At 42.2% G+C, this 22,465-nt stretch overlaps 2 protein-coding genes and 1 long non-coding RNA gene across 4 annotated transcripts in view; 1 reads left to right on the forward strand and 2 right to left on the reverse strand.

The window, feature by feature from the left end:
- The window catches only part of NUP133 (nucleoporin 133), a 52,906-nt gene extending 43,415 nt beyond the window's left edge, over positions 1-9,491 (reverse strand). Inside the window, exons 1-6 of the mRNA XM_060107504.1 lie at positions 9,208-9,491; positions 7,438-7,556; positions 4,544-4,647; positions 3,078-3,185; positions 1,250-1,384; positions 473-643 (exon numbers count right to left, since the gene is read on the reverse strand). Coding sequence (XP_059963487.1) covers positions 473-643; positions 1,250-1,384; positions 3,078-3,185; positions 4,544-4,647; positions 7,438-7,556; positions 9,208-9,389 — 819 coding nt within the window. The 5' untranslated portion in view covers positions 9,390-9,491. The remainder of the gene's footprint in view (positions 1-472; positions 644-1,249; positions 1,385-3,077; positions 3,186-4,543; positions 4,648-7,437; positions 7,557-9,207) is intronic.
- Positions 9,492-9,645: 154 nt separating this feature from the next.
- LOC132483913 (uncharacterized) lies at positions 9,646-14,096 on the forward strand. Its single transcript, XR_009531131.1, has 3 exons — positions 9,646-9,750; positions 10,521-10,756; positions 12,076-14,096. It is a non-coding gene; the product is annotated as an uncharacterized LOC132483913 (long non-coding RNA).
- Positions 14,097-16,766: 2,670 nt separating this feature from the next.
- The window catches only part of ABCB10 (ATP binding cassette subfamily B member 10), a 33,380-nt gene continuing 27,681 nt past the window's right edge, over positions 16,767-22,465 (reverse strand). The window contains exons 11-14 of one of the 2 annotated variants that reach the window (XM_060107525.1): positions 20,565-20,608; positions 18,751-18,785; positions 18,043-18,288; positions 16,767-16,887 (exon numbers count right to left, since the gene is read on the reverse strand). In XM_060107525.1, coding sequence (XP_059963508.1) covers positions 18,057-18,288; positions 18,751-18,785; positions 20,565-20,608 — 311 coding nt within the window. In that variant the 3' untranslated portion in view covers positions 16,767-16,887; positions 18,043-18,056. Of the gene's footprint in view, positions 18,289-18,750; positions 18,786-20,564; positions 20,609-22,465 lie in introns of both variants that reach the window. The other variant, XM_060107516.1, reaches the window with a different exon arrangement.

Raw genomic sequence — 22,465 nt, forward strand, 5'->3', positions numbered from 1 at the left:
TCATCTAATAATTACAGGAGGTGACAAACATGGAGCACCTAGCAGAGAGCAGATGCCCCCACTCATTAGTTCCCATCAGCCCCCCTTCACTATTCCAGAGACTGAGGCAGAAGCCCAGCAGACATAGATTTGAGTCATCCACACAGATAGCTGGAGTCACGGGGGTGGAGAACACACTTTTGGTTACGTCTAGAAAGCAAAATTAATCCTTAAACATGTTTAAAATTTTATATCATAGTTTTAGTTCAAAGAATGTACTTATAAGATAATCTGTGTGACTTAAGAATATTAACGTTACAGGGTATGAACTCATTTGACCATCATAATAAAAATGCTTCACTGAAAGATCAAAGCTTTCAGCTCATGTGCACCACTGTTCATACAGAGGCAATACCAACTTCATAGGAAATGGCCAACTTATCGATTTCACTAAGAAAGAAGCTTGTAAAACAAAGTTATTTTATCAACTTACTATGAGATCACTGCTAGGAGATAAAATTCCCAAAAGAGAAGAAACCTTCCGACCAATTCCTGAAAGCACACCTTGCCCTTGAGGCAGGATATGCTGATGAATTTTTCCTACACTTTCGGGTTTCAGGCGAATCAGCTGGCCTCCCGATGAGGATAAAATAAAACTTCCTCCCTGTGAACAAACATAGCAAAATTAGTTAAGCCTTTAAGACTAAGAAAAGAAAATTAACACAAATCACTTTGATACAGAAGGAAATCATCTGTACCTTAAAACAAATCTAAAAGAACAGTGCTATTTTATTAAAATCACTTACTTATGAATCCATTCACTTAATATTAATTCTACACAAAATAACTCTGTTGCAGTTTTAACTGCATGTATTTTTTAATTCTGATTTTTAAGTTATAGGTTCACCATTATGCAGGTTCAACAAATCAAGTATCAGATTTTATTTCTTCAGTAAACTTGCAGAGTATATATTAGCAAACCATTCCTCCTGCTGTCTAAGAGTTTCTAAGCCATTTTATGAAGATCTTTCTGACAGAAATGAATAACATCGGCTACTATGCACTACTGATATTTCAGAGTCCTATGAGAAGGGCTTCCCTCCAAGTGTTCAAATCTTAGATCCTGACATTCTTTTCTTGCCTCTTTTTGATTCTTCCCACCCCCTGCCTGTATGATCTGCTCAAAACCCCCAATTTTTAGTCATTTAAATCCCACTTCCAAGCCAAATCACAGCTTTCCAATAAATATAAAAGAATATCTATCATATACCTGCACTGTTGTTAGGAAACTGTAAGTCTTATCACCTCCCAGATCTACGGATGTCTCTGTGTAGGTGTTTTCACTTGCAAGGCTTGGCCAATAGCGGATGGATCCTTCTCTGGTAGCAACCATGACAGCAACAGCCTCAAAACAAGACCATAACACTCAGCAACCACAATAAAAGAAGGAGCCCAAATCGGGAGTTTGTTGACACCGATATAAAGACACCCGGGCAGTGTACTATTGATTGACAGAAATCAGAAATCAAAATTCCTTTTTTTCACATTTAAAAATTTCACATTAAAAAATTATCCTACAGTAAAATTGACATTTTCCCCCTTTTGTTTTAGTTCTATGAATTTTTATACTCTAGTTTCTCTTCAGACCGCATAAAATCTTCTGCTTTTTACAGTTCTGTGAATTTTAAAACACGTGTGGACTCCTGTAACTCCCACCACGATAAGGATACAGTACAGTTCCATCTGCACCCAAAACTCCCTAATGCTTTCCCTTTAATGTCACACCCTTCCCTATCCTAACCCCTGGCAATCACTGTTTCCATCATTATAGTTCTGTCTTTCCAAGAATGCCAAACAAATGAAATCAAATAGAATATAACCTTTTGACACTGGTTATATTTGACACTGAATATAACCTTTATCTCACTTAGAATGACGTCTTTGAGATTCATCCAGGTTGTTGTTGCATGTATCGGTAGCTCATACCTTTCTACGGCTGAGTAGTATTCCATCCTATGGATGAATCAGTTTGAAGGACATTCAGATTGTTTCTGCCGTTGGCTATCACAAATAAAGCTGCTATGACATTAGCGTACTGTTTTTTGTGTGAACATAAGCATTACTTTCTCTAAAGTAAATAGCCAGGAATGAAATTGTTGGGTCATATGGCAAGGGTACTTTAACTTTATAAGAAGTGAAAATCAAGTGGCTGTACCACCAGCAGGTCCACCAGCAATGTATGAGGTTCCGGTTGCTCCACATCCTCGCCAGCACTTGGTAGTGTCAGTGCTTTTCATTTCAGCCACTGTAACAGGGGTGTAGTGGTATCTCACTTGTTTTATTTGCATTTTCCTAATGGCTAATGATATGAACACCTCTTCATGTGCTTATATGACATCCTTATATCCTCTTTGGTAAAGTGTTCAAGTCCTATTTTAAATTGGGTTGTCTGATTTCTTACTAAGCTTGGAGGGTTCACTTTATGTTCTACATACAAGTCCTTTGTTGGATATACGATGTATAATATTTCCTACCAGTCTGTAGTTCTCTCTTCATTTTCTTTTCAGTGCCTTTGGCAGAGCCAAGTTTTAAATTTTGATTAAGTCCAATTTATCTATTTTTTTTTTATGAATCATGTTTTTGGTAATTTCTAAGAACTCTTCACCTAATCCCAGGTCATGATGATTTTTTTCCTGTTTTCTTCCAAAAGTTTTTAGTTTTACATTTTACATTTAGATCTATGATCCATTTTGGGTTCATCCTTACATGAAGAATGAGGTTTAGGAGGAATGCTTTTTTTTCCATAAAGACTAAAGACAGCCAATGATTCCAACACCAGTTACTGAAAAGACCATCCTTGATCCACTGAATTTCTTTTGCACCTCTGTCAAAGATCAAAGGGCCACCCTTGAGTGAGTCTGTATCTCTACTCTCTATTCTGTTCCACTGCCCTGTGTGTCCATCTCTTTGCCATTATCTCTCTGTCTTGATTCCTGTAGCTTTATAGCTACGTTTCAGAACTGGGCTGGATGATTCCTCCAACTTTAGAACTCCCTTATTTTAAAAAATGTACTTCAATAAGCATTTAAGTCACCTACCTGAGTAGAATATGCTTCACCTGAGGTAGCAGAGTAAGAGAGAGCCACCAAGTTGGCACTCCAGTGGAAATCAGTAGGTGGTAGCTGAAGTTCTTTGCAAACAGATAACTATAGAACAAATCCAAACAAAAAATCTTTCATGTCAAATCCAAATTTTTGAATATGCATCTGGCTTCACTATTTCCTTTCTCTGCGTATTTTAGATTCTAATTCATTGCTGGAAATACCATTCTACAAATACTCTTTCTTCTCATATCTTTTTTTTTTTTTTTTTTTTTTTTTTTGCGGTACGCAGGCCTCTCACTGCTGTGGCCTCTCCCGTTGCCGAGCACAGGCTCCGGACGCGCAGACTCAGCGGCCACGGCTCATGGGCCCAGCCGCTCCGTGGCATGTGGGATCTTCCTGGACTGGGGCACGAACCCGCGTCCCCTGCATTGGCAGGTGGACTCTCAACCACTGCACCACCAGGGAAGCCCTTCTCATATCTTTTTGATCAGGCTTTCATCATTTTCAGTAATTTTAAAACAAAATATTTTAAGAGATATTGAATCAGGAAAACTTAGCAGCTAGACCAGACCCTTAATATAAACTACTCCAATCTCTTCCCAGACCCAAAAGTCTATTGGTTGAAAGAAGTGTGTAGGCCTCTCATGGAATTTTCCCAGTCTAATCTTGATTTGTTTAGTTGACATTTAAAATCTGCATGACCACAGAGTTAGTATTCCAAGTCACCTAGAAAACATTTCTTAGACTCAGCCAAGTATCAGCATTCCTCTGTTAACTCAGGATGCCCACCCCAGGCCCTCTCCCTCACCTATGCTCCTAAAACTACAAACACGTTTTTCTAGGCAGCAGCAGTACAGAGGCCAACAGACGTGAAGAGTTTGGGTAAGTGGGAGCCCAAGTCCCAGTGGAACAATGGCCCAGTGAACACAAGTGGTACAGGAGAGTACGCCTGATATGGAGCAGAAAGAAAAAGAGGCTGCTGAGGGTACAGGAGTGGATGTACAAATGAAAACCCCTGTGTGAGAAGTTGACAATTGAAAGTTAAATTAGCGTTATAAAAACTGGTATCATTTTTTCCTATTTTATTATGCATCATTCAGTAGATTCAGTGAAATACATTCCTATCTTCTAAGAAACTCAGTTCATCAGCTTATGTGGATGGTTTTTAGTCTTAGACTTCATTAGACAGAGTGACTAGCGTGACATTCATTAAAAATTTCCACGTCTCTAATTTTATTAAATGTAAATAAGATGGACCTTGCTTAAAATCATGATAAGGGGAGAAACTTTTTTGAAATGATATGCTCAGTATTTCATATTGCTATGAAAATGCAGATCTATAATGCTTGAGTAGATTCAGATTACGGTCCTCCAACAACTCTAAAAATTTAGGGTAAAAATTCAGAGCCAATTAGGAATCCTCTCCTCTCTCTCCTTCCAGCTCTCTAAAGAACCATTACCTTGGTAATAGGTGACAGAGCAATCTTCCAAATAATGAGTTTCTCTTTGCAGACGAGACAAGCCCATCCACCTTCATCTATGTGAACAGTCAGCTGATCGTCAACTGAAGAAAAAAAATGAGGTACGTAATTAATCTTAAAGTATGAATAAGAAAAACTTAAAATTTCCTCACACCAAAATCTTCATTGCCACCATCTTCACCTAAAAAAGTAATCACCACACACAAACGAGGTTAACTCACAACAAAAAATACTCTTGAATAATTCAAGAGTTATTAATATCCAAAACAAGAGATCCATTTAACTTTGACAACTACTTTTAGAAATATATCTAAAGGCAAAAAGTATATTTTGGGCCTAGGTTTAATATTTCTTAATTTTTGTTATAAACAGATATCTTACTTTTTATAATATTATATTTAGTAACATTCATAATTTTGATAAAGCAACACAAATAATAAAACTTCTCATTAAATATATAAAATATTTCAAGGAAAAATCACGTTCCTTCAAAAGAACAAGATTTTCAAATAAGAGCTCTTTGAAAGTATGATAAATTACTTCATTATATGGTGACCTAAAGGGTTACATTCTGTATTAAGTGACAAAACTAAATTAGTATACAGTAGTCACTCCTTATCCTTGGTTTCTGTGGTATCAGTTACCCGTGGTCAACTGCGGTCCAAAATATTAAATAGAAAATTCCAGAAATAACACTTCTTAAGTTTGTGATGAAATTTTACACCGTCCCGATGTCCTGATGGGGAGGTGAATCATTCCTTTGCCACCCGCCCATTAGCCACTTAGTAGTAGTGCAGGTTATCAGATTCACTGTTGCGGTATCGCGGTCCCTGTGTTGAAGTAACCCTATTTTACTTAAACATGGCCGAAAGCACAGAGAAGTGACACTGGCAACTTGGACATTCTCTTATTGTGCCTAATTTATAAATTACGCTTTATCACAGGTATGAACGTCCAGGAAAAAACACAGTATACACAAGGGCTGGTGCATCCCCTGGGGGTCTTGGAACATATGCCTGTGGATAAGGGGACTGCTCTATTGCTGTTGTACATGTTGGTGGTAAACCTGAGTAAATGTATTAGCGGCCCTAGAAATTTAATTAATGTGAGCTTTGCTCTTCGTTTAAAGTCAGGGTAGGGCTTCCCGGGTGGCGCAGTGGTTGAGAGTCCACCTGCTGATGCAGGGGACGCAGGTTCATGCCCCGGTCCGGGAAGATCCCACATGATGCAGAGCGGCTGGGCCCGTAAGCCATGGCCGCTGAGCCTGCGCGTCCGTAGCCTGTGCTCTGCAACAGGAGAGGCCGTGACAGTGAGAGGTCCACGTACCGCAAAAAAAAAAAAAAAAAAAAAAAGTCAGGGTAGAGGGGCAAAATAAAAGGCATCAATAATGTACAAGCTAAAATATCATATCATACGTAGGTTAAGGGTGGGCTTTTTGCTGAACTGGAGTATCTGCTCCGTATTTTCTTTTCCTGAAAGCACTACAGCAGCTCCAAATCCTCCACTGGTGAACCCTCAAGGACGCTAACAGAGCACACCAACTGACTAGCACTTGGAAGTTTCCACGTGAGGACGAGTTCCTCTCAATTTTACACACTCTTCAATTCACACATCCTGATTTCTAGAGACTCTCTCCTCTGAGGCTGTGTACTATTTGTTATTAACATGATCTGGTGGCAGGAACTAGGAGTGTGTCAAAAGGTTTAAATGCAATTTAAGCTGAAATTTTTAGACGGGAAAAGAAAATATATATTTAAAACAGGAACAATGCATGACAGAGGTTCATGGAAGTTTAGTTGCCTGAAAATAACCGGACCTGAAGCTCCCATGGACTTACTGGCAAGATGTGCTGGTTCAAGTTGATGAGAAATATTCCTTCTTGTGCAACGGAGTACTTTAAACTTTTGTGACTGTCATTCACAGTATGACATACATTTTACATCATGATGCATTCATACACAATTTTAATAAAACAAAATGAGAAGCACTCTGATATTTTGCGATCTATTTTACTTCATTTTTTTAAAAAAATGCTAGTCATGAACCACTAAACTGATTTCAGTCACTACCTGCAGTCTCAAAAACACTGTCCCAGGAAATCACAGGATGCTCTGAACTTTGCTCTTCTAGTCACCCCAACTCCTCATCCTTAGTGGTGTCTTTCTAAAGCTTGTGTTGGCCGCACCATCCACACTTCCACTCTAATTGCCTGCCAGGAGAATCTTCTAATGGTGCACCAAATTGATAACATAAATTTGCGCACACAGCCTCCAGGGTACTACACAGGATCCAGAAATGGAGGTAAGACTTGATTCTACTGCATTATTAAAACCAATAATGTGAGGCAGTAGTTTTTTGGATTTTGTTTAAAAAGCTAAACTTCATACACTCAATCAACTTTTGAAATTGGACTAAGTTTTGCATATACAGTATGTACAACCATAAACACTTATTATTTTTTTCTTTTTTTTTGAGGCACGCGGGCCTCTCACTGTTGTGGCCTCTCCCATTGCGGAGCACAGGCTCCGGACGCGCAGGCTCAGCGGCCATGGCTCACGGGCCCAGCCGCTCCGCGGCATGTGGGATCTTCCCGGACCAGGGCACGAACCCGTGTCCCCTGCATCAGCAGGCGGACTCTCAACCACTGCGCCACCAGGGAAGCCCATAAACACTTATTTTGATTGCGCTCAAATGAACTCATTCTGCTTCCCAAATTTATCATATTACTTACTTACAATGAAAAACCAAATAAGTCACCTATTTCTCTCCAATGAAGTGAAGGTATACCAGAGAAAGCACAAATTTCAATATCCATGCCAGACCTAGGCTTCATTTTGAATTGCTAACAGAGACAAATGGAAAATGATACCCACCTTCAGCCAGCGTTAAGGCTTCCATGACTTTAACAGGGAGAGAAGATCCAAATGTTTTCACATCATAGTTCACAGACTCAGTTATGGAGTGGTGTGGGAATATTCGTGTAGGTGTTCCTCTAAAGAAACGAGACCATATTATTGCACTCATAACTTAAAATTTTCCATTATTCATTATAATTTTTATGTATATATTTTCGTAATAAAGAGAAAATCTCTGATAAACAAGAAGATGAAGTATAACAGTGAAAAAACTCTGGCTCATATATACTGTGTTATTAAATTTATTTTTCATTTAAAAAAAAGACTGACAGGATTTAGGAAAACTTGGCTTCAGACTTTCATGCTCTAGTAATTAGATGCATGATCTATTCACTTAAACTCTTTATAACTCTGCCTCCTTAGCTGTGAAATAAGAAGCCTGGACTAGATCAGTGTTTTTCAAATTATGGGTCATTTTGAGGGTCTCAATCAACATTTTTAAAAAACGAAATAGATATAGAGTTTATCATACTCTGTGGTCAAAAAAGTTTTACAAACATTGGGTTAGATTATCTTTAAGCTCTCATCAGATACAGAATTATAAGAATCTACCAGATTTATACAATCAAAATCAAGAAATTAAATAGGGTCGTGAGTATCTGCTGCTACCTGGTCTTCGACAACAGATACAGCAGTAGAAATTATATTTCCTTCTCCCCTTCTTCTTAACATTCAGAAAACCAGTGTAAATTTATTAGTATAAAAGTTATCCTACCTCTTATCACAGGATTAAATGAGGAGATGCACAGAGTGATTGAGAGCATTGTTTCTGACAAAGTATTATAACAAAGGTTTTTTTCTTTCAATGATTACCGAAAGGTAAGAAGAAATTTAAAAAAAAAGTATGACTTTTATTCACTGACTTTCCTCAAAAGGAGTAGAAAACAATCACAAGATCACCATTTGAAGAGCACTTTACAAAACGCAAAAGGATACTAGGTATTCTTTAAAAATCATTTCTCCTTTAAAGTATTGCAAACTTCTATAGATAAATTTTAACTATAAGTTAAAGATCCAATATTACCGTCTTCTTGCAGGGGAAAATTCATTTTTGATAGACGAATTCAAAAGAAACCACTCAAGACACATGTTAGCTTCTTCTAAAATTCTAGTTTAATTATGAAAGGGGAGATGCAGACCACGTTTTCACGAGTGACGTGAACTGGTGTGCCACGCTTTTATTTGGTAACAAAACTACTAGTCTTATCTCACTGCTTATGGAAAGCCTTTTCCCTATTAATTTAGCTACAAAGCTAACTTCTGTAGCTAAAATCCCTTTAATTATCCACCAGCGGATATTAAGGGCAGTTAGTATGTTAAGCACATATAATGATTTTCCAGGGTTTGAGGTCCTCACTCTCCATCACTTTACATCTGCATCGTGGCATTTCATATTGACTCCTCGCAGGCTCAGGTCAGGTATCATTTCGCAGACGAAGAGATCATTAGTGACCTACACCAGATCACAGGGGTACTAAGAGTGAGGCGGGTAACCACGGATTCTAATCCAATGTGTTCTTCACCTCTACACAAAGGTAATTCCATTAAAAGTGCATGATGCGAAGACTCAACTGATGAATTAATCAAAGCGAGGCTGAAATAACACACAAGGATGCAAGGGTGACAGAGATCTCTTCTCCCAATACTCTGGCGTCCCGAGCCGTCTCCGGTTCCGGTGGCTTCTGGAGGCCTGTGAGTCGCCGAACCCAACCCGGGACGATCACTCACCGAGAGCTCAGCGAGCTACGACGGCCGGCCGGCGAGAAGAGCACCGGGGAGCTGACCGAAGACCCCAGGGCCAGACCCTTCCTGCTGGTTGCCCGGGGCGCGGAGGCCGGCCCGACTCCGCCCAGCGGGCCCCTTCGGGCCCCGGGCCCCGGGGTCCGCGGAGAGGAGACGGCCGGGAACATGACGCAAGGGAGAGGCTACAGAGAGCGGACGTTACGACCGTGGGGCTGAAGCTCGGCCAGCGCGCGAAGCTTGAACACCTGACGGGAGGGAGGGAGCGCGGTGAAGACGTAAAAGCGCAGCGCCAGGACGCGGGGCGCGCTGTGATGACGCCAAAGCGCCACGCCGAGGCGCGGGGCGTGGTCAGGAAGGCAGGAGAAACCGGGAAGGAGGGGGCGCGGTGGTGACGTACAGGGTAGCGTCGAGCCACGGGGCGTGGTCAAGGTGGCGGCCCCTAGAAGGGGAGAGGGTCTATGTGCGCGTGGCCCCGTCCTGGAGCGGCGAGAATCCGCAGTTTCCAGGGAAGTGAAGCAGGAAAAGCAGGTGCCCTTCTCCAGTCCGGCGGGTGGGGGTGGCCCTCCAGCAACTGGAACGCAAAGCCTCTGCACGCTGGTCCTTCCTGAGCCTCTGGGGAAATGAGTTCTTCCCTGGTCCAAGCTGAGAAGGGAGGAAAAGTGTTAAATCTGACACTGGTTTCATACTCAGTGTTTTAGATGTTATTCTTTAGGTTTGTCATTTCCCATTCACGTTGGTGACGCCACAAGTCCGTATCGCTAACCAGATCCTGCTCAAAAACCACAGGCTTCTGACAGCCGCCTAGTGGACGCTTTCACCTGGAAGTCCTGCAGACCCCTCACAATTTAATCGTTAAAAGCGGTTTCACGCTTTCATTAGGACCCCTATCTTATTACCACCTCTGCCCCATTTGGTAAAACTGGGCAGTTGGCCAAGGCAAAAGGAAGAGCTCTGGGCTTCCCTGGTGGCGCAGTGGTTGAGAGCCCGCCTGCCGATGCAGGGGACACGGGTTCGTGCCCCGGTCCGGGAAGATCTCACATGCCGCGGAGCGGCTGGGCCCGTGAGCCGTGGCCGCTGAGCCTGCGCGTCCGGAGCCTGTGCTCCGCAACGGGAGAAGCCACAACAGTGAGAGGCCCGCGTACCGCAAAAAAAAAAAAGGAAGAGCTCTGTCCTAGGGTCATTCTTCACACTCTCCTCCGCTGTGACACCTGGGACATTGTACTGAGCATCTGTAGTAGAAACCACATCTGCACCGCCTCTGCCCTGGTTCACGTGTTCACCTTTTCCCTCTTTTGTAGACTTTCGCCTCTTTTTTGAGTCTCCGTGCCTCTGTGTAGTCTTACAACACTGTCCTCCCACGCTGCCAGCTGATAAATGGAATATTGCCTGCCGTATCAGTAAACAGAGGATGTCAGTCATCAGCGGTTGCAGCCACAGCTGATGGTGAGCTGGTGAGCCTTGAGGAAACTCAGGATATTAAAACACAGGATGCTGGCCCCAGATAGCTGAGGTGCATATCAAAGGAATGATTTCGGTGAGCCCAGACTCTTGCATCTTCCCATACATAGAAAAGTACTAAATTCCATAAGTTGACATACCTGATTTTCTTTAACAGTAATATTTTGACATTCAGACTACCTGCCCTTTGTTGCCAAACCTCTATATATCCTGGCTACCCCCCTCACCTCCTCGGAGCAGTTCTCTCGGGGTTAGTTGAGATGCTGCCTCCTGGGCTTGAAGTCCTAAAAATTTCTGCCAAATAAAACACAACTCTCAATTTTTTTTTTTTTTTTTTTGCGGTATGCGGGCCTCTCACTGCTGTGGCCTCCCCCGTTGCGGAGCACAGGCTCCGGACGCGCAGGCTCCGGACGCGCAGGCTCAGCGGCCATGGCTCACGGGCCCAGCCGCTCCGCGGCATATGGGATCCTCCCAGACCGGGGCACGAACCCGTATCCCCTGCATCGGCAGGCGGACTCTCAACCACTTGCGCCACCAGGGAGGCCCGTGAATATATTTTTTTAATCAACACCGCTTAACAAACAGGAAAACCAGAAGCTGCTCTTGGGCTTTTAAATGCTCTGGCCGATCATTGCCCAAAGGTAATTTGCTAAGCTCCCTTGCAAGGTCCTTTGTGATTTAACTCTGGCTGGCTTTTCTGTCCTTAACCCACACCCCCCTCCATTGCCCTTGCACGTTTCTTTTGCCTGAAATGCCTTCTCTCCCCCTTTGCCCACAAGTGTCTGCCTCTTACATCAAGTCTTACTTCAGTGCTGCCTTCTCGGTGCAGCCTTCCAAAGGACTAAGCATCCCTTTATCGTTTGCCCCCTGTGCTCCTATGTAGAGGCTATTTATAATATTTTTACACTGCATGATAGTTGTTTACATAACCGTCTCTCACTTAGCTCCTTTTGAATGCCTTAACAGCTGTTCCCTTTGTGCACACCATAACAGGTACATAGACTTTCATTAAATATTTGTTGAAATAAGGGAATGGTTAAGTAAACACTGGCATATGCATATGTGGGAGACCACAATGTGGATGTCAGGTGTTGGCATTTCCCCTGGGAAGCCATTCTTTTGTGCATATTATAGCATCAGGACAGTCGTCTCAAAGGTTATATTGGCAAGCTGCTTTGCTCTTTCTTCCTCTGAGATTTATAACCCAACTTTGCACCTCATCTTTGAGTCTTATAGCTTTTATAGACCCGTGCATTCCCCTCTTGTTTCATTCTTACCAGGGGGATGAGAGTAGTCGTGGCTGAGTGGGTATTTGTGGGATAAATCTGTTCTTGGGCTTTGTGGGTATGGTTAGTGGTTTGTCCACCAGCCAGTTATAAAAGTTGCTATTTGCAGGGGCTGGAACGACTCGCCAGCACCTTTGTGCTCAGAGGAACTTCCCTGGAGTCCAGATGTATGACTAAGGAAGGATGGCGAATAGACAGTCACTCATTCATTGTGGATTTATTGAGTACCCACCACGTGCCAGGCTGTGTGCTAAGTGCTGAGGTTTATAACTGTAAACAAAGCAGCCATGGGCCCTGCCCTCATGGAGTCACAGGCCAGTGAGAAGGACGGATACTGAACAAATGGACACACATTTATTTACGCAACTACAAGTTGAGATGTGTTCTATGAAAGAAAAGAGCAGGGTGTCTGACAGAGAATGACTGGGGTACCTGATTTTGGAAGAAGATCTACAAGGCCTCTGAGAGAAAAGGCCGTCTATGCTGAGATGTGCAGTCAGCCAGGCAAAGAAGAGGAGGAAGAGTGTTTGAAGCAGTGGATCCTCAGGCAAAGGTCCTGAAGCAGCAAAGAGCTTGGTGCATTCCAGGGACTTTAGACAAACCAACCAACAACAATGAGTAAAAGTAGAGGAGACTGGAGAAATGAGGGCCCAGGAAGGGCCTTGTAAACTCTATCAAACAAGATCCCAAAGGAAATAGATAGCATCCTCAAGCTGGGTAGAGAGTTTAATAAAGGACTATTAGGGGGACTTCCCTGGTGGCGCAGTGGTTAAGAATCCGCCTGCCAATTTAGGGGACGCGGGTTCGAGCCCTGGTCCGGGAAGATCCCACATTGCTGCGGAGCAACTAAGCCCGTGCGCCACAACTACCGAGCCCTCATGCCACAACTACTGAAGCCTGAGTGCCTAGAGCCCATGCTCCACAACGAGAAGCCACCACAGTGAGTAGCCCATGCACTGCAATGAAGAATAGCCCCCGCTCGCGACAACTAGAGAAAGCCCATGCACAGCAACAAAGACTCAATGCAGCCAAAAATAAAATAAATAAATAAATTTTAAAAAAAGGACTGTTAGGGATTGTGTAAATCCCTGAGGCTCCTAACAGCAGGTGTGGGCCAAGAAAGGAAGTAGTCATCAGAACCTGAGAAATAGGGCCACCTGCCAGAGCTGTGGCCTCGGGTCAGGAGATGCAGCCAACTCATGGCAACCCAGAAGGAAGGGGACTGGGAGTGTTCGTATTGTGACCTCAGTGCAGGGAGGCCAGGGTGTGAGGGAGGAGGACACTAGGACAGTCTGTGGAGGCCGGCCTCCTGGAGGACAGAGTGGAGAAGGCACGTGGAACAGAAGACAGCATGTACGCCTTGGGGCAGCCAAGGGTTTCTTTATCCCTCCCCGGTGCTGCCATTTCCCTGTTTATCTTTCTACCTCATTTAATCTAGTGCAGCCACTTACTCTAGAAATCCAGAAGGAAGGGTAGTGTCGTGCAGTGGCTCTCCAGCCTAAGTGGGCACCAGCACCACCAGGAGAGCTGGCTAAGCTCCACGGCCGAGCCCCACCTCGGTGTCTGACTGGTTGGGCTGAGGCTTGAGAATCTGCATTTCTAACATTTGCATTCCCAGGTGTTATTGAGACAGCTGTCTTGGGTCATTTTGCTAACTACTGTGTAGTAACTGACAAGAGTGTATAGACTCTGGGATTAAATGGGACTCGTTTCAGATCTCACCTCTGCTATCTACCATGTGTCACCTTTTTGAGCCTCTGATAAACGGCTAATAGTGCCCACTTGTGAGACTTAGAGAACAGAGACACCATTACATTTGTGGATGTCAAAAAACACAGAAAATCTGAAGAAAAAATATTTATAATAAAATAGTAAACTTTAAGAAAAAATCAGTAAGAGAAAGTAAGCTACCCCCAATAGAAAAAAGTGGAAATGTATGAAGGGCATGAAGTAGCACTAAATCAAAGACTAAAAATGACAAAAAAACACATGAAAAGGTCTTAAACTTCACTAGTAATGAAAGAAATGCAAGTTAAACCACCCATCAGCATTGTTTGCCTGTTGAACTAGCAGGAATGTTTTAAAAAATGAAAATAGTTCATGTTGAAAAGGCTGTGGAGAAAGAGGCCCTACTGTATAGCCTCCTGGTGGGATTATGAATTAGTAGTCTTTTATGAGGACAATCTATCAAAAAGCCTTATAATTTGTATATGCTCTTTAAACTTGGCCATTTCACTTTTAGAAATTTGTCTGAAAAAAATCAAAGAAATCAAAACAAAGATATATAGGTAATGTTGTTTATGACAGCAAAGAATACAGCAAGTAAGATAAATGTCCAACAATAGATTTCTAGTATATTCACATTATAGAAGGCTGTATGGTTAAAAAGAATACATGTGGATGTGTGTAATGAATACTTGCAGATGTAGGAAGATATTATCAAATAAAAACAGTTTGTTGGGCTTCCCTGGTGGCGCGGTGGTTGAGAGTCCACCTGCCGATGCAGGGGACACGGGTTCATGCCCCGGTCCAGGAAGATCCCACATGCTGTGGAGCGGCTGGGCCCGTGAGCCATGGCCACTGAGTCTGCGCGTCCGGAGCCTGTGCTCCGCAACGGGAGAGGCCACAACAGTGAGAGGCCCGCGTACCGGTAAAAAAAAAAAAAAAAAAAAAAAAAGTTTGGTTAAAAATTAGTATGTCCTATATAAGCCCATTTTTGTTTCATTAAGATAAAAAGAAAAATACCCCACAAGTGCAGCATGTGTGTGTGTAAGATTCTCAGCCTAGGTGTGCCTCCCTCTGTCCAACCTTCCTAAAACTCAGCCCATTCTGTTAAGACCAAACTGACTGATGTGGGACTCGTCCCTGCAGTCAACAACAGGAAAGCAGCCAGGATTATTTCCTGCAGATGTGGTAGAACTATCAGAATTCCATTCTCAGCAGCACAGTAATTATGATCCTCTTCAAATGGAAAGGCAGGGGTACAATGAAGTACAATTTCCATCATGGAAATTATCCATGCCCAGCCGTTTCCAAGGCCCCCATCTAGTGGCAATGGAACTTCTTGAGATAACTCTAAATTTCAGCATAGTTTAAACGTCCTTCAAGCAGTGAAGAATGTGTGGTGTTTTCCCCAGTGCTGGAGGCTGCAAACTTTTTCTGTCAAGGGCCAGAGAGGAAGAATCTCCAGCTTGTTGTCTGTTGCCGTGAGTGAGTATGGCTGTGTTCCAATAAAATTCTACTTATGGACACTGAAATTTGAATTTCATATACCTTTCATGTATTATGAATTTTTTTTAACCATTTAAAACTGTAAAAACCATCCTTAGCTTTGCAGGCCATGCAAAACAGGTAGCAGGTCACAGCTTGTGGACCCCTGTGCCAGCCTCATGAAGGAGGTGCAGCCAGCACCTAGCACAGGACCTAACAAAATAGAAGATGCTCCATAAATGTTTATTGAATGAGTTGAATGGAGATTACCAGCTAAGCTCCATGATGCCTCAGATGTAAAAACGTAGAAAAACAAACACCCTCAAACGAACATTTACAATGCAGTTTCCATATACTTCTTTCATTAATATACTTAATGTTTTACAACATTTACATTTGTTTTCATTTATTTTCTAACAGCTTTGGCACTTTTATGGAACAAAATGGATTTCCCTAAGTCGAGCCCTACTTTATAAAAGTACATATACAGGGTACGGCCTATAATGGTTTAATTTGTGATTATTTCCTGGGAACCAGTCAGGTCCAAGGTCAGAGACCTTGCACAGAGAGGAGCCTGGGAGAGCAGACAACAAAACACTAAGCTCACTGATGTGACATTTTATCTTAACGTGGAGGCTTTCACGTGATTTAAACTTCTTTTTGCTTATCTTCTAGACCAGGGGTCCCCAGCCCCGGGCCACGGACCGCTACCAGTCCGTGGCCTGTTAGGAACCAGGCCGCACAGCAGGAGGTGAGCGGTGGGTGAGCGAGCGAAGCTTCATCTGTATTCACAGCCGCTCCCCATCGCTGGCATCACCACCTGAGCTCCACCTCCTGTCAGATCAGCGGCAGCATTAGATTCTCACAGGAGTGCGAACCCTACTGTGAACTGTGCATACAAGGGATCTAGGTGGCGCGCTCCTTATGAGAATCTAACGCCTGGTGATCTGAGGTGGAGCTGAGGTGGCGATGCTAGCGCTGGGGAGTGGCTGCAGATACAGATTATCCTTAGCAGAGGGGTTTGACTGCATAATAAATCAATTGCTTGCACACTCATATCAAAACCCTATCAGTGAGTGGCAAGTGACAATTAAGCTGCATCTGTAATAATAATAGAAATAAAGTGCACAATAAATGTAATGTGCTTGAATTTTAATCCATGATATAAAATGTTACCCAAGACACAATTAAACACCTTGTATAAGAAAATAAAATATAATGATCAAATTCAATTTTGTAAATATTTCTATGGCACAAAGAGATTTCCCTCAGATCCAACCTTGTGATTGTATTTGTTTGCTTTCTGAGAACTGTACCATAGTAGTAAACCATGAAGAAAACAAGTAAAACTTGTTGAAATGACTGTCACAGATGTACTGTTTACTAATTCAAAGAACAGAGTTCATTCATTCACTGAATTCATTTTATTCATTAATAAATTCTCTTACGTAGAATGAAATGTAATACTCCATGCTTATCATGAAATAGTGGTTTCTTCCAGTATAATCAGGAAACTAATCAATACTTAGGACACGAGGAAACTTCCATTTTAATCACATCAACATTGTTACTTCTTAGCTTCTGGCATTATCAATGTAGAAAAGTACTTTTTCTTGAGGCAACAGCAAATTAATGGTGCTGATATGAAATACGACAAATCCAATGGCGTCAGCATTGCTTGAGGAATTTTCAGAAATTTAGGTGAATAAAACTATAACCACAGATAAAAGAAAGATGGTTAGTTATGTCCTCTTCTCAGAAGAGTGGCAAGCTCTTAAGGTTTCTTGATCTTCTGCAGAATAGCAAGAACATATAAGCTTCCTTCAAATGTTTTAAGGTTGAACATTACAGTTACATTAATAATTTTGGAATTTAGCTTCATTGAATGAAATTTCAAAACGAAGTAACCGATAAAAGGCTGTAAAATTTGGCTAGGAATTATAAACTCTTAAAAGATAATTTTCAAGATACATGCCTCAGACAACATCAGTGTAAAATTCATTTTTACATCCTTCTTGATAATACCTGGCTTCCCAAATTCACAGAAACAAATATGTAAATAATGAAATCAGAAGTTCTCATATTCAAAGGATGGGGCCTCTTCCCTTTTCACAACTCATCAGGTTCTCATGTGCCAAAAATGTTGAAAATGCACACATCCAAACACAGTCTCAGCCGAGAGGAACACATGTCCCTGAACTTTCACACCTCTGAAGACAGAGGAGGTGGGGAACATACATGATCCCTCCTCCCATGTGACCTTAACTATTTCTGTGTGTGTGTGTGTATATATATATATATATATATATACACACATATATAGATAGATACATATATATATAGATACACATATATATGTCAGGTTTGCTTTATGAGATTATCAGGATAAAATAAAGAGTTAGATTTTCACCTTCTATTATGCTACCTGGTAAAATGATACCCAAAGTAGGTAGAGTACTACCAAGAGATTACACAGTGATTGGTAAAGTGGCCTAAAACAATTAGGCTCTTTATTTATAATTCCCTTTTAAAAGTCATCATTTGACAATAGCTTCAATTTATAACAGCAGATAAAAGAAAGTGACGTGCCAGGCTATATTAATCAAAATATTCCAAGATAAAAGTACAAAACCTGAAAATAACTTCAGTGAGCTAGACATTTAGAAAGTTACAATTATTAAAACTCTGAATAAAAAGGTCTTGAGAACAGGTCGATCTCAAAACAATATTTTACAATCTTTGGAAAAAATAGGCAGATTTCAAATAACCTGAAGTATGTTTTACAGATTTCATACAGCCTGGGTTTAAAAAAAATTTTTTTTCCTGCAGTGCTGCTCTGCTTTAAAGTGTCTCCTATGAAGTTTACCAGTAATCGCTTCTTTATGCTGCAATGAAACTCTGTTTCTTCATTAACTTCCTGTACATCCCGTCTGGTTTCAAGAGCAGCTCTTCATGTCTCCCACACTCGGTGACCTTCCCGTGGTCAAGGACAGCTACCATATTGGCGTTCTTGATGGTGGACAGGCGATGGGCGATGATGAACACCGTCCTTCCTTCCATCAGCCGATCCAGAGCTTGTTGAACGAGGTACTCGTTTTCCGCATCCAGCGCGCTACACAGGAGAGCCCACAGGGAAGCCAAGACGTCAGGGCCACGCACACTGTGCACGCGTGTATCTCCCGGTACACATACACTGGCCCCTCATTAGCAGCCAATTTTCACTATGATCAAAACTGCAACTTCTTGGGTCAACTATATTTTATATCATAAAGTTACTATAAAAAAAAGAAGCTTTGGACCCTTGATCTCCATAGAACTACTGCTATGTAAGTTAAAAGCATTTTGCACAGTTGCTGATTGGTGGTCAGGGATTCATCACAAATATCTCACTTGGAACTAGAACCCTCAACTCATGACTCGGCCTGCTCACTGCCTCCCAACTGTCATGATTAATTCAGACCCCGTGACTTTAAAGTGTAACGCATTCTCAGCTGTATCACTTGAAGTACAGAATAAAAGTTTGTGATAGAGGAAGAATTTGGTTTAATTCAATTACACATTAAGATAGCCTCACCTGGTTGCTTCATCTAGGAGAAGAATTCTGGGATTCTGAACAAGGAAAAACATTAAAAGGAAAAGAAAACATAGTTTTATTAGAAAAACACAAACTCTCAGTAATAAAACGAAATAAAGTGCTGATACATGATACAACATGGATGATCCTTGAAAACATTCTGCTGAGCGAGAGGAACCAGACCCAGAAGTCCACCTCGTGTGCGATTCCACTTAGAGGAAATGTCCACAACAGGCACCTCTGCAGGGGCAGAGTCGTTACCTGGGACTGGGGTCAATGGGGAAATAGGCAGGGTGGTGTGCGGATGCTATTTTGGAGGTGACGAAAATGTTCTAAAATTGATTACGGTGATGGATGCACAACTCTGAATACGCTAACATTGAGCTGTATGCTTTCCATGGGTGAACTGTAGAGTGTGTGAATTCTATCACAATTAAGCTGCTACAAAAGAAGAAAAACGAGCTCATAAGTGTCTGAGATAAGCTCATAAATGGAAGATTTAGAGATGATTTTAAACCATGATCACAGTGATCAATGAACCGGATATTCTTCATAGTGCAGTTTTAACCTGCTGCTGAATCAACTAACTGTATGAAGTGGGGCTCTTAAGTGAGTCAGATGGATTGTAGACTCTCAAGGTCCTGCTTGTAGTTTAGCTAGGAGTAGTACACACAGAACTGAGAGACACATAAATTCTAGCTTTGTCTAGGAATCTATCCGTAAGAAATGAAAACACGCCCACACAAAAGCTTGTACACTATTCATTCGGAGCAGTGCTATTCACAACAGCCCTAAACCAGAAACAATCCAAAAGTTCATTAACATTTGAGTGATAAACAAATTGTGGTCTGTCCATACAAAGGAATGGAAAGGAATAAAGTACTGATATAGGCTACAACATGGAGGAACCTCAAAAACTATACTACTGAAAGAGGCTAGAAGCAGAAGACTGTATCTTGTCTGATTCCATTTATCTGAAATGTCCAGAAAGGCAAATCTAGACAAACAGAAAGTAGATTAGTGGCAGGCTGGGGCTGGGAAGGCAGAAGGTTCCAAAAGGGTATCAGGGTGATAGAAATGTTCTAAAATTGGATTGTGTGATGGGTGCACAACTCAGTAAATTTACTAAAAGTCACTGAAAAGTACATTTAAAACTGGTCAATTTTATGTAAATCATGCTTCAATAAAGCTGTTTTTTTTTTAAAAAATCACCTATAAATCTGAGGAGAATAGTTATATAACAAAGGAGAAGGCCATCATTTCCTAAAAAATACAATGTCTATGACTTTCAGCTTTTCCCTCTCCTCTTAGGAGCCTTGTATTAAGTATTTCAAGTCTACTATTCAGTTTAGCAGGTGATTACAGATTATACAAGTAAGCATACTTGTATTATTTTGGTATTTTGATATAATCACTACTCCACCAGTTAGACTGCACGCTTCTTTAATTTTATTATTTTTTTGTACTGAAGTGCAGTTGATGTACCATGCTGTGCCAATCTCTGCTGCACAGCAAAGTGACTCAGTTACATGCATAGAAACGTTCTTGTCTTAAAATATTCTGTGTGCTTCTTGATGGAAGATCCATGTGTTAAACTGTTCTCCCTCTGGCTCCTAATACTCAGGAAACACTGGCTAAATTTGGACCACAGGTGCTCAGTGGAATTCCCAACTCATCTTTCACCAGAACTGTCAACCATATACCCATCGGCCCCTTCCCAAGAAAAAGGAAGAAGAAGAAAAGTTGCACGTTACAAATCACAAGGTCCCTGATTAAGAACAATGCCAACCCCCGCCGAGAGGCTTCGGGCTTACCTTAAGCAGAGCACGGGCAATTGCAATTCGCTGTTTCTGCCCACCTGACAATGACAATATATACATTTTTAAATTGAAGGCCTTAACAAAAATTCTTGGTAATAGGCTTTTCTGATGAGCCATGTGGCAATTTGAAGGTAGTTTCTCCCAGTCATAGTTGAGATAGATGCGAGAACAGAAACCTACGTTTTAAATATTACAATGTTTCCTCATCTATCTCAAGATTAATAATAACAACAATGATTATCACGGCTAACACTGAGGAATTCCTACGTCCCAGGCATTTCCTGAATGCATTACATGTATTATTTCATTTCACCTCAAAAACAAGCCTTTGAAGTAGATCCTATAGTGATTCTCTTTTACAGGTGAAAAGCTGAGGCACAAATATCCTGCGAGAGGCCTCACAGCTAGTCAGTGGCAGAGCCGAGGTCTGAACAGTGGGGTGTGCTTTTAACCACACACGCGCCGCGCCCCCAAAGAGAGCGCCTCTTGTAGCAGGAAACAAACGGGAAACTCGAGAAAGTTAGGGGTTTCAGAGCAGTACGTGAGATGGACAGGAGCGAAAGGAGCTGGGACTGGTAACGCCACCGTCCGCCCAGAACACTACTCCATACTTCCACTCTCACGCTGTTTTCTTTTTCCTGCCCCAGGGAACAACCGACACACGCGGTACTTTGTGCATGTATGAAACTGGGGGCAACAGATAGACTCTGCCATGCTAGCCAGCCCCCTTTGTAAAACTCAAATTCTACTAAACGCAAGGGGGCGGTGTGAGGGAAGGGGGAAGGGACAGACAGATGATACTTCCCTTCCTCATCCCTGTTGCACCCCACCCTCTCCTTCCCCCCAGGGACGCTCTCCTAAGTTATAACTGGTGAAGTCTCAGAGCAGGACTCAACTCACTCCTCCCAACTTAGTTCACGTTAGGAAACTCAATTCCACTTTTGGTGGCAAAAACATTCCTTTTTGGTTGATGTTACTGGCTGAACCTACTTATTATTTCATCTAAGACAAGTTAATCATTTAAACTGAAAAGGGTGGTGCTGCTAAAAGCTGTCCTCAACCAGGCAACCCCACCCTCACGATGAGGGAAGGAGGAAAAACCCTTCCTTTCCCAATTCTCTGGTTGGTGGGGGTCTGAGTGCTCGGTGTGGGTCAGCAGAGCGGCCACCAAGGGCTCTGGACAGCTCTGAAAACCTCAGTGCCAATGAGCACACGGGGGGCCTACTGCTAGACATCCACCCTTCCTCCAGGGTAGACTGAAACCTTTGGTTATTTCATTGGAGATGGAGCTTGAGCATCCTGGTCAAAGGGAAGGACACGCAGCACCTGTTCCAAGGGAGCAGGTGCTGTGCTCATGGGACAGAGCACAGGTAGCTCCCAACCCTACCCCTCCACCTCGGTAATTTCACCACCAGCAGCTTACACTGGCGTCCTGCCCAAGGACACGTCTGTTCCAGCGACACAGTAGAGGTTCTACTCCCGGAACTTCTCCAATCTATCAAAACCCCCGGAACTTCCCCAATCTATCAAAACCCCGGAACTTCCCCAATCTATCAAAAATCATTTTTTCAGCTACTGCCTATAGTTTAAACAAATCATACACAACAAACTTAAAATGTTTTTGTGTTAAACTGTCTGCAGTCTAAGTTCAAGCAAACAGTTTAGCACTGGAAAGGACCCCTGCCTCAGTCCACCCTGGCAGCCTTCACTCTGACATGGAGGCCTCCACACCCTGCTCGCACACATCCAGTGACAGAGCTCGTCGTGAAAGAAAGTACAGTTGAATATTTGTAATAAAAAAAAATCTGTGTTTCACCAAAGATTTACTCTTCTATTCATTGGTCCCACTTCTGCACTCAAAAGCAATAGAACTGTTTTCTCTTTTCCTCCTGGAA

Source organism: Mesoplodon densirostris, chromosome 1, assembly GCF_025265405.1.
Source record: "Mesoplodon densirostris isolate mMesDen1 chromosome 1, mMesDen1 primary haplotype, whole genome shotgun sequence".
Taxonomy (NCBI): Eukaryota; Metazoa; Chordata; class Mammalia; order Artiodactyla; family Ziphiidae; genus Mesoplodon; species Mesoplodon densirostris.